The 10,218-nt window shown below is 27.8% G+C and overlaps 1 protein-coding gene across 1 annotated transcript; it reads left to right on the top strand.

Moving 5' to 3' along the window:
• Positions 1–938: 938 nt before the first annotated feature.
• LOC130939348 (uncharacterized) lies at positions 939–9,093 on the top strand. The gene is made up of 7 exons (XM_057867458.1): positions 939–1,461; positions 2,176–2,325; positions 3,777–3,923; positions 5,028–5,189; positions 5,295–5,468; positions 6,517–6,983; positions 8,269–9,093. The coding sequence occupies exons 1-7, from the start codon at positions 939–941 to the stop codon at positions 8,875–8,877; spliced, it is 2,232 nt and encodes a 743-aa protein (XP_057723441.1). The 3' UTR covers positions 8,878–9,093.
• The last annotated feature ends 1,125 nt before the right edge of the window (positions 9,094–10,218 follow it).

Below are 10,218 nucleotides of genomic sequence, written 5' to 3'. Positions count from 1 at the left end.
TTATACTTGGTCACCTAATAACTTCTTTGTAAAGAACCAAGAGTATTTCTTTAATTCTCTGTTGCTCGCCTTCTTAAAAGCACTTTAATTACATCTAGCAAACCCACCTGAAACACGATGATATACAATTAGCTTGGCTATACGAATAAAAATATGTGCATTTAAATTTTTTTTTTATCAATGATGTGTTGTTGTTAATTAGGAAATAAAAAATATTAGGAGCAATCAGAATTTATTATTTTTTATTATTGATAATTAATTAATAACTAAAAATAATAAATTTTAATGACTCTCTAACATTTTTCGTATTCAAATAATGCATTAAGTCGTTGTTGATATTTAAAAATTTTATACAGATTTTTAATATTTTAAAATAAAAAAGATATTTTTGTTCTTTTGGTGTGTAGTACACTTACATTCAGTGAAAAAAAAAAAAAAGGAAGAAAAAGCTAATGATAGCTTCAATTAAGTGATTAAGAGTTCCAGAAAAGCAAGAAGATAACGAAGGATATATACATTATAGCGGGAATATATGGCAGTGAATTGAAACAAGCAAAGTAGCGTTTTATTATTCACTTCAATTTCAAATTAATCCAACCCAAAGAACAGCCTTCAACGTATATCATTTTTCTTTTTCACATCCCTTTTTATTCTTCCTTGTCATTCGGATAAAGTGATATTCACAATGGAACTTCATGATGAAGCTAAGCTATTAACCAGTAAAAATTAAAGGTGTGGATAATTAATATGTAAAGTCTTTAAATAACCCTTAATTATTTTAAAATGGGTATTGGGTACTATCTTTATTAAACTCATTTTTAGAGTTAGTAGATATCAAATGTTGGATCTCTGGGTATAAAAATACATGCAACTGATGATTAAGACAACATATATCCCCATCACACATTCCGAAGTCTTGATCGAGCTTTGAGAGAAACATGTCATCATCCAACAAGATTTCGCCACAAGAAGCGAATGAGAAGCTAGCCGAGAGCACACTAGAAGGCAAATGGCAAACCGTCGAAGAGATCTACAACTCATACCCGGAGTCGCATACCGTGGCGATAAGCGACTCCGGGGAGACGGCGCTGCACGTGGCCATCGAACTCAACGAAGAGAAAGTGGTTAAGAAGCTGATGGAAGCAATCACCAAGCATGAAGGAGGAAGGAAGAAGGCTCTTGAGGTGAGGAACCAGCATGGGGACACGCCGTTACACGTGGCGGCTTCTAGAGGGTTCGTGAAACTGTGCATGTGCATCGTAGGGGAGGAGAATAGGCTGTATTTGATAAGTTTGAAGAACAAGAAAGGGGAGACACCTTTGTTTCTTGCTGCTCTCAATTGGAACAAACATGCTTTTGCGTACCTTTATGATGCCACAAAACATTCTGTTATTTTGAATGATCTTATACGCCAAGATGGTGATAGTATTCTTCATTGTGCTATTCGTAGGGAATATTTTGGTAAGCCACATATTCATTCTTATTTCCTTTTATTTCATTTGTTCTCTCCATATCTAGTAACAAAAATGTTAAACACGCTTTAACATTTTTTTTGTATTAATATGAAAATTCAGGTGCAGTTAACTTCACGTGAAATTGATAGTTGAGATAGAGCCATTAAATGATTTGAATGATTTAACTAAATTTTCATTTAACGACTCTCAGTTATCAATTTTATGTAAAGTTGACTGTACATGAGTTTTTATCGATAAAATTAGATTATTTAAAAATTAATGTATTTATATTATGCATTATTTATAGATGCATTAATTATTCATCAAGTCACTCAATGAGAACATTTGAAAATATTAGAGGAATTTATTTTTACATCATTCATCAAGTTAATAACATACAATTCTATTATATCATTAGTTGTATGTAGTGTGATGATTCTCATGAAAAGTGAGATAAATCAGAACTGATCTAATAATAGTGTAACACCTTATTAAGTGCGAATTGAGTTCAAATTAGATATGGTAATATAATACGAGTATATTTATTATTATTCTGAAAAGTATTACCTGTGTGAATGATAGGGCACTCTTTAATTTCAATTTATTTTTATATATTTATAAAACATAGTAATGCTATTTTTGCCTCAGTTACTTAGCGATCAATAAGACTACTTCCTAACCTTTGAAATAAATATGCCCAATGATTCATGTGTAAATCTAGATTTGGCAGTGATAATAGTGCATTGTTATGATTTCCTCATCACACACACCAACAAAAATGGAATCACTCCTCTCGAAGCCCTTGCCACCAGGCCCTCTGCATTCAGAAGCGCAAGCAAACTTTCATTGTGGAAGCTAACTCTTTATCACTGTAAGTTATACTATCGAATTAAAATGTATATATCACTATAATTTTTATAATAGTCTCTCGAATTCACAATTTTTATTAATTGTTTCTTAAATTTTAATTACCATTATAAAAATTTTTGAGATTGAATTTTGAATACTATAATAATTTTAGATTTTTTTTACGTAGACTCTGAAAATACAGTAATAATTTAGTATTTTTTTGTTGAGTCAACGTTAGAAAATAGTTTAGAGACTAATATGGTATCCGAAATTTAATTTTAGAAACTAATATAGTACAATTAAAATATGAGAGAGATTAAATTAATAAAAATAAGAGTAAAGTATTGTTTTTGTCCCTAACGTTTAGGGTAAGTCTCAAAGTTGTCCCTAACGTTTCAATCGTCCTATTTAAGTCCCTAACGTTTCAAAAATGACTCAATGTTGTCCTGCCGTTAGGGATCCGTTAACAGAACTGACGACGAGACGAAATTGAGACAATTTTAAAACGTTAGGGACTTAAATAGGACGAAAACGTTGGGGACAAAAATGATACATAGAAATAAATTTTAATTTTATCTTTCAATAATATCAATTTTTTACTATATATAATATTCAATTATTTTTTAATCACATCTAAGTAAATTACACTTAATCATATTATTTTTATTTTAAATAAATTATTTTTTTTATAATTTTACTCTTAAAAATTTTTAGTTATCATGAAATGTTTATAGAACGACTAATATATGAACTTGCAGAAAAAAATATATATATATATATATATATATATATATATATATATATATATATAATAAAATATAAATTATATCTTTTGTCTTTAATGTATTAAAATTCTTTAAAATTATAAAAAAATAAATTTATTTAAAATGAAAGTAATGTGATTAAGTGTAATTTATTTAGATGTAATTAAAAATAATTGAATACTATGTACAGTAAAAAATTAATATTATTAAAAGATAAAATTAAATTAAAATTTATTTTTATGTAGTATTTTTATCGCTAACGTTTTCGTCCTATTTAAGTCCCTAACGTTTCAAAATCGTCTCAACTTTGTCCCGCCATCAATTTTGTTAACGGATCTCTAACAGTAGGACAACATTGGGTCAATTTTGAAAAGCTAGGGACTTAAATAGGACGATTGAAACGTTAGGAACAACTTTGGGACTTACTTCAAACATTAGGGACAAAAACGATACTTTACTCTAAAAATAATAAATCTGAGACCACTGAAAAAATTTAATCTATAAAGAGAATTAAACTTTACTCTAGTTCGAATATAGTACATCTATGTTTAGCTGCATTATTGTGATTTAATTCTTTGTGTAAGTTTTTTTTAGAAACATCGTAACTAAATTATCCAAGAAACAAGTTCCCCCATATCTAATTTAAAATAAAATCTAAAAATTGAATTCAACTTATTATTCTTTAATTTAATTTCCTCTCCTTCCAAAGGTATACTTGTCGAACCACTAGATGTTGAAACTACAATGGATAAGATTTTGAGAAAGATGAAGAAGCCTCCATCTGAAAAGTTGGAGTTCCCTGAGAATTATGCAACACTATGTCAAGCATTGTTGAACTTAAAATCTCTACTTGTGGGTATGGATTCTCATATTATCCGGCTTAATTTTCTTCTCTTTCTTAATTTGTTACTAAACTTAATTTTTTAAACAAAATTGTTCAACTTTTAAAAGTTTTTGGATAAACTACCAAAAATTTCTCTAAAAGTTCAAATATTAATACTGATAAAAATAATTTTAAAAGATAAAAAATGACAAAAAAAATATTAATTTAACAAATTAATCAAATATGAGATATATATTCTCAAAATACGGCTCTAGAAATTGGATTTTTAAACAGTCTTTTGCATGCATATAAATATGATATTTTTCACTCGCTCTTAAGATGTGATAATTTTATCTCCATTGATTTTTTATTTGGTTATTTTATTTCTAAATGAATAGCTGAAAATTTTAAAAACAAAAATTGAAAAAAAAGCGAATTTTGTCTCATCATTTTTTTATGTATTTTTAAATAATTATCTAAATATTTCTAAAATTTAATCAAATATATAAATCATTTTCTACTTATAAAAAAATATTTTTTTTATTTTGTCAAAAATAATGTTATTTTTTAGATTTTTGTTTTGTCATTTTCATCTTTCATAACTATTTTTCAAACATTTTAATAATGCTTTGGTACAATGTTTATAATTTACTCAGTTTCTTAGTCTTTATCTATGATAGATTTTGGTTCCTCTATTTTTTTTCTATTACCGTCTTTAATTTTAAACAAAAAAAAAATCGGTTGAGTTTACCATGCATTTCAGCATGTGATATATATCATATTAGTAATTAAGCTTGACATGCAAATATTTAATATAGAATCAGTTAAATTATTAATGGCATGAACAACAATAAAAAATTTGGACTATGCTACGTGTACATTAAAATTAGTTACCAAAATCTATCATTAATATAAAATACATGCTGAAATATAAATACACGTTGAAAATAAATTAAATTATATATATATTTATACGCAAATATGTTGGTAGCTGATTTTGGTATATGAATAGTATTTTTGAAAAAATTTAAAGTTTTCTAAGAAAAAAGGAAATTAGAGGGACTTTAAAAAAATAAAAAAATGTTTATTTTAATTTGCAATAGTAAATTATTGCAAAACGTGTTTCTGGTTGGACAGGAAGCTGGAAAGAAGAACAGGAAAAAGAAAAGCATGACGCAGAAAATCCACAAAAGAAAAATTCAGAAAAACATGAGGTTGGATTTCTGCCACCAAATTATTCTACCCTTCAACAATTCATCAGGTCAATGTATGTGCACACTCTTGGCCTCTCGGGAGTGGGTATGTACGCCTTTCCATTCTTAATTATTTAAATTATTCTATTACTATGATTAATTAACATTACTGATTTATATATTTTTTGGATGGTATATTAATTTTGAAAAGCGTTGAAGGATGTAAAAAAGATAAAGAAGAAGCACCAGTGGAGTCGTCAACTGCTGGACAAACTGATGGAAAAGCCATATGAAGCATTCACCGGAAGGGGTGGTCAACCTGATCTTATTAGTGGTTGGGAGTTTGACACTGGCGTCTTTGAAGCTTTTCATCAATTTAATCAAGGTAGTACTATTAGATACACACTCATATCATATATGTCGTTTTAAGATAATTATTAGATAATTATGGTTGAAAATTATTATATAATTTAATATATTGGATTAAATTATTATTTAATTATTAATTACATAAAAATAATTGTATATAAATTTGTACCTTCTTTTCAATTTATATATTTTTTTATGATCAAGGTTTTGAGAGAATAATGTGATTTTGAACAAGGATAGAATGCATTTGAGTTGCATTTTTATTTTTAAATACAATAACACTATATGACTAATAAATATTATTATTATTATTATTATTATAGCTGGTAATAATTTGTATTCACTTTTATAATATAAAGATTTATACATAGTTTTAAATTTATATTTATTAGAGTTTACACATATAAATTAGCATAACTTGTACTTACATACATTTATTAAAATTTATACACATAAATTATAAAATTTATTTGTTAACAAAATTTAATATTTGTGTTAGTCAAATACCAGCCAAAATTGCTAAAAACTATATTGGCTTTCAAAATTTTCTATTTATTTTTTCAAAATTGTGTGAAGTAAAAAATAAAAACATAAAGTCAAATAAAAAGTAAAATTTTATTATAATTTTTTCCATACAAAATTTTAAAAATAAAAAATAATAAAAATAAAAAATAAAAAACCAACCAAACTTATTCTAATATTTTCATCTATATTCAATATGTGAAAAAATGGTTATTATTACATTTATATTATGTGAATAGTATTTATATCATCATAAGAATATAAATTCTTTAAATGCACTTTATGATATCTTTATTGGCCAAACCAAATGATGTATGTTCTGTTTTCCTCATCCTTCCTATTTTAGTTTCCTTTTTTCTTTTGGGATTAATAAAGGTAAGGATATAAGGAATGGGAAGGATCGGAGGTTGGTTAGGGTAGTGTTGTAGGTTCTGTTATTCTGTTAAAACAGAATCTGTTAAGTTAGTTATATTGCCACTTTGGGTTTGCAACATGTGACAGTATGTAAAATGTAAAGCAGATTTATGAATTACATTCCACAGGTGAAAGCAGCAGTAGATTCGAAAATGTTGAAAAAGAAAAAGAAGAAAAAATCCAAACACCAATGCTGTTGTCATCGCCGATAACAGATAGCAGAAAGTCAACTCCTAATCAAAATAAGGAGGCAAAGGATGGCATTGACCCGAAAGAGACAGCATTTCTAGTGGCGGCGAAAAACGGCATAGTTGAAATGGTTATCAAGATTCTATCGAAAATACCAAGTGCAATCCACAACACTAACACAAAGAAGGAAAATGTTTTGCTGGTGGCAGTGATGAACAGGCAACCCTTTGTCGTTGAGACACTGAGAATGAAATCAAAACCAGAAGTTTGGAACAACTTGGTTCTGGCTGCAGATGATGATGAGAACACCATGTTGCATTTGGCAGCTTATGCCCTCGGTGATGAGAAGCCATGGCAGATACCTGGCTCTGCTCTGCAAATGATGTGGGATATCAAGTGGTTTGAGGTATTTCTATAATAATTAATGCATGTTATATATATTGTTATTTCTGTGTCCGCATACATATTTTAAGCAGATTAAAGAATGAGTAATTATCAAGTAGTCTCAGAGTAAAATAAAAAGATTTATTTTCTCTAATTAATTTATATCCCATGCTTTTGTTATAAGCATTTATTAATAATTTGTCATTTAATTAATACATCAGTGTAAGAATAATATTATTAGTATGGGATTTGGAGTTTGAATTTTAATTTAGAGAGTAAAGTGTGATCTCTCACCATTTATTTTATAGATGGGGCCAAGAGTAAATATGAGAGAGAAACTATTCAAGAGTAGAAGATTACACTTTATCCTCTAAAGTAAAAAATCAAAATTTAGAGAATCCAAATCCATTAATATGAGTAACAAATGAACTTAAAATTTAGTTATTAAAAATTAAAAAATAATTATTTTTAATTTATATGTAGCAAAATCTATGGTGATATTATAGGAGTTAGTTACAATGATTATACAACTTTAGCAATTTTAAAAATTATTGTTAAAATTAGTGTCATTTTTATTATATTTTAATTTTTTATTTTTAAATTAAAAAATATTGTCTAACAGTAAAATAATTATTTTGATTTTAACAATATTTTTTAAGGTTTCTTTAAAATTTCATAGCCATTATAATTAATAGGGTTTAATTAATATGTGTCTTTTGGATACATAATAACGTTACTAATTAAAAAAAGTTTTTATAAAAAATAATACAAAATTTAAATTTTTAATATATTTATTGTACATTTATTAAAGTAAACTATTTAAACTTTTTATTACTCGTAACTTTAACTCTTGTCCTTAGTACATATGTTAACTACATCTTAGTTAATATAAGCATATTTTTTTCCTTCCAATTATTTGTTTTCTGTTTTCAGTGAATTGATATAATTATATACAAGAATTTAAATTTTTTTAAATAAAAAAATTAATAAAGTAAGAGTACTAATCATCCATTGAATTTTCTATGATTATTTTTACTTTATCGTTTTATTAATTTTTTTACTTTAGAGGATTTTCTAATATACAATTAATTAGTGTGCCACTAACTGCAAAAATAACTTGTAATGCTAACTGTCTAATCACTGATTTACTTAACCAATATATTAACTATACTAATTGCCTAACAAACTGATATAATTATGTCGATCTTAGTCTTCACTCAATTAAACTTAGATGGATCAACCTTGTCTTAAATTAATTTCACACAAGCAATTATATATATTCTACTATGCATGCATGGATTTTGCAGTATATCAAGAGCATTGTGCCGCAACACTTCAATTACAGAACCAACAAGAATTCAAAAACAGCAGGAGAAATCTTTAAGACAGAGCACAAGGATCTCGTCAAAGAAGGTAGCGAGTGGCTAAGGGAAACATCCGAATCCTGCTCTGTTGTAGCAGGGCTAGTAGCCGGTGTTTCCTTTGCCACAGCAAGCGCTGTCCCCGGAGGGACAAACGACGAAGGTAAGCCTTTGTTAGAAAGACAACCGGCATTCGAGGCATTCGCAGTTTCCTCTCTTATTGGACTTTGTTTCTCCGTCACCGGACTGATAATGTTCCTGGCCATCCTGACTTCTCGAAAAGAAGCAAGGGATTTTCGCAGAGGATTGCCGACGAAACTGCTTCTAGGGTTGAGTTCTCTCTTTGTGTCCATCATAGCGATGTTTGTTTCCTTTTGTTGCGGGCATTTCTTCATTATCAATCACAAGTACAAGACGTTCTTGTTTCCTTTCTATGCCGCCACTTCCATACCCGTGGCTTTCTATGCCTTGGCGCAGTTTCCACTCTACTTTGATCTTCTAACTGCTATTTTGAGTAAGGTGCCACGTGCAAGTGACAAAGTTGAAAGTTTTTAGCTCCTTTCTATTAGATATGTAGGTGATATGTAGGTGGAAACTCAACTGCAGTCGACTTGACGTGAAGTTGATAGTTGAGAGTTGTTAGATGATTTGACTAAATTTTCATCTAACGGTTCTCATCTATCAACTTCACGTAAAGTCGACTGCACCTGAGATTGCACTGTATATATGTATCCTTAATCATATTTTGATTTGCTGATTTTTTTTTTCTTTTTGGGGATGTGGGTTGATTGTTTAATTTGTCTCACAAATCATGTGGTGTATGTTTCATTAATGTACGAGTTTTTTACTACGGCCGATAGATTTAGTTATGTTTTCATCAAACCAAAAGTAATGTGTTTTTTTCTGTGTCATGGATTTGTTTTTTGTGGTTTGTGTGTGTAATTTTGTAATTTATGTGTGTTTTTAAAATATATTCATTCATATGTGTTACTTAAATACTTTTTATGCGAAAATTTTGACAAATATAATATAAGTACAATCATATAAAATTACAATGACGATGTTAGAAAAAAATATGACTATAAAACTACTCTTCCCTTATTTATAACATACACCGTTAGAACAAATTTTTTTATAGAATAAGTTTTATATGACCATAAAACTCTTCCCTTCACACAAAAATCTTTTTTTTTTAAATTTATATTTTTTTTATAGGATTTCTTTTTGTTATTGGTCTTATGATGCCATTTATTTTTATTTTTATTTTTTGAGAATCACAAAAATTAAACTCTAAATTTTTAAATCATAATATTTTTAATATTATATTATAAAACTACTCCTAAAAGTTTGAAATGATAAAAGGATACACACAAATACCTATATCTCTCAACAATATGGACCAAATATTAAAAAAAGGGTAAGAGCTAATATTAGAAACATATTTTACAATAAAAAACGAGGGATTAAAAGATACGCTTCTGCTCCCTAACAATAGCTTGGCTATAACAAGTTAACAACACAGGTGAATAATTCTTTCCTTCAATAGTATTATGGCCCGTACTACACTGCCCTTCCTTTTTATTTCTTTTGATTCTAACAATCAAAGGTTAAAAAAAAAAGGGGGTGGGGGGGAGCGTTAAAGAAGAGTGTTGCTTTAATTCATTCTTCCCACCTGAAACACGATGATATCATTATTAAGTATGGTAAGTCCAATTTTAATAAGAGAAAGAAGTTTCAGAAAATTGACGCTATTTGTGTTTTTGTTTTATAATTTATACTTTGTTATTATATCTTAGAGTTAAAAAGTGATGGCTATATATTAAGTATAGAAGAAGAAAAGAAATTAAGGTGTTACCTAAAATTTTGATTTATATTATGTTAATTAGTTAATAATTA

This window comes from Arachis stenosperma, chromosome 7 (assembly GCF_014773155.1).
Source record: "Arachis stenosperma cultivar V10309 chromosome 7, arast.V10309.gnm1.PFL2, whole genome shotgun sequence".
In the NCBI taxonomy this organism is placed as follows: domain Eukaryota; kingdom Viridiplantae; phylum Streptophyta; class Magnoliopsida; order Fabales; family Fabaceae; genus Arachis; species Arachis stenosperma.
This window is presented reverse-complemented; position numbering and strand designations above follow the sequence as displayed.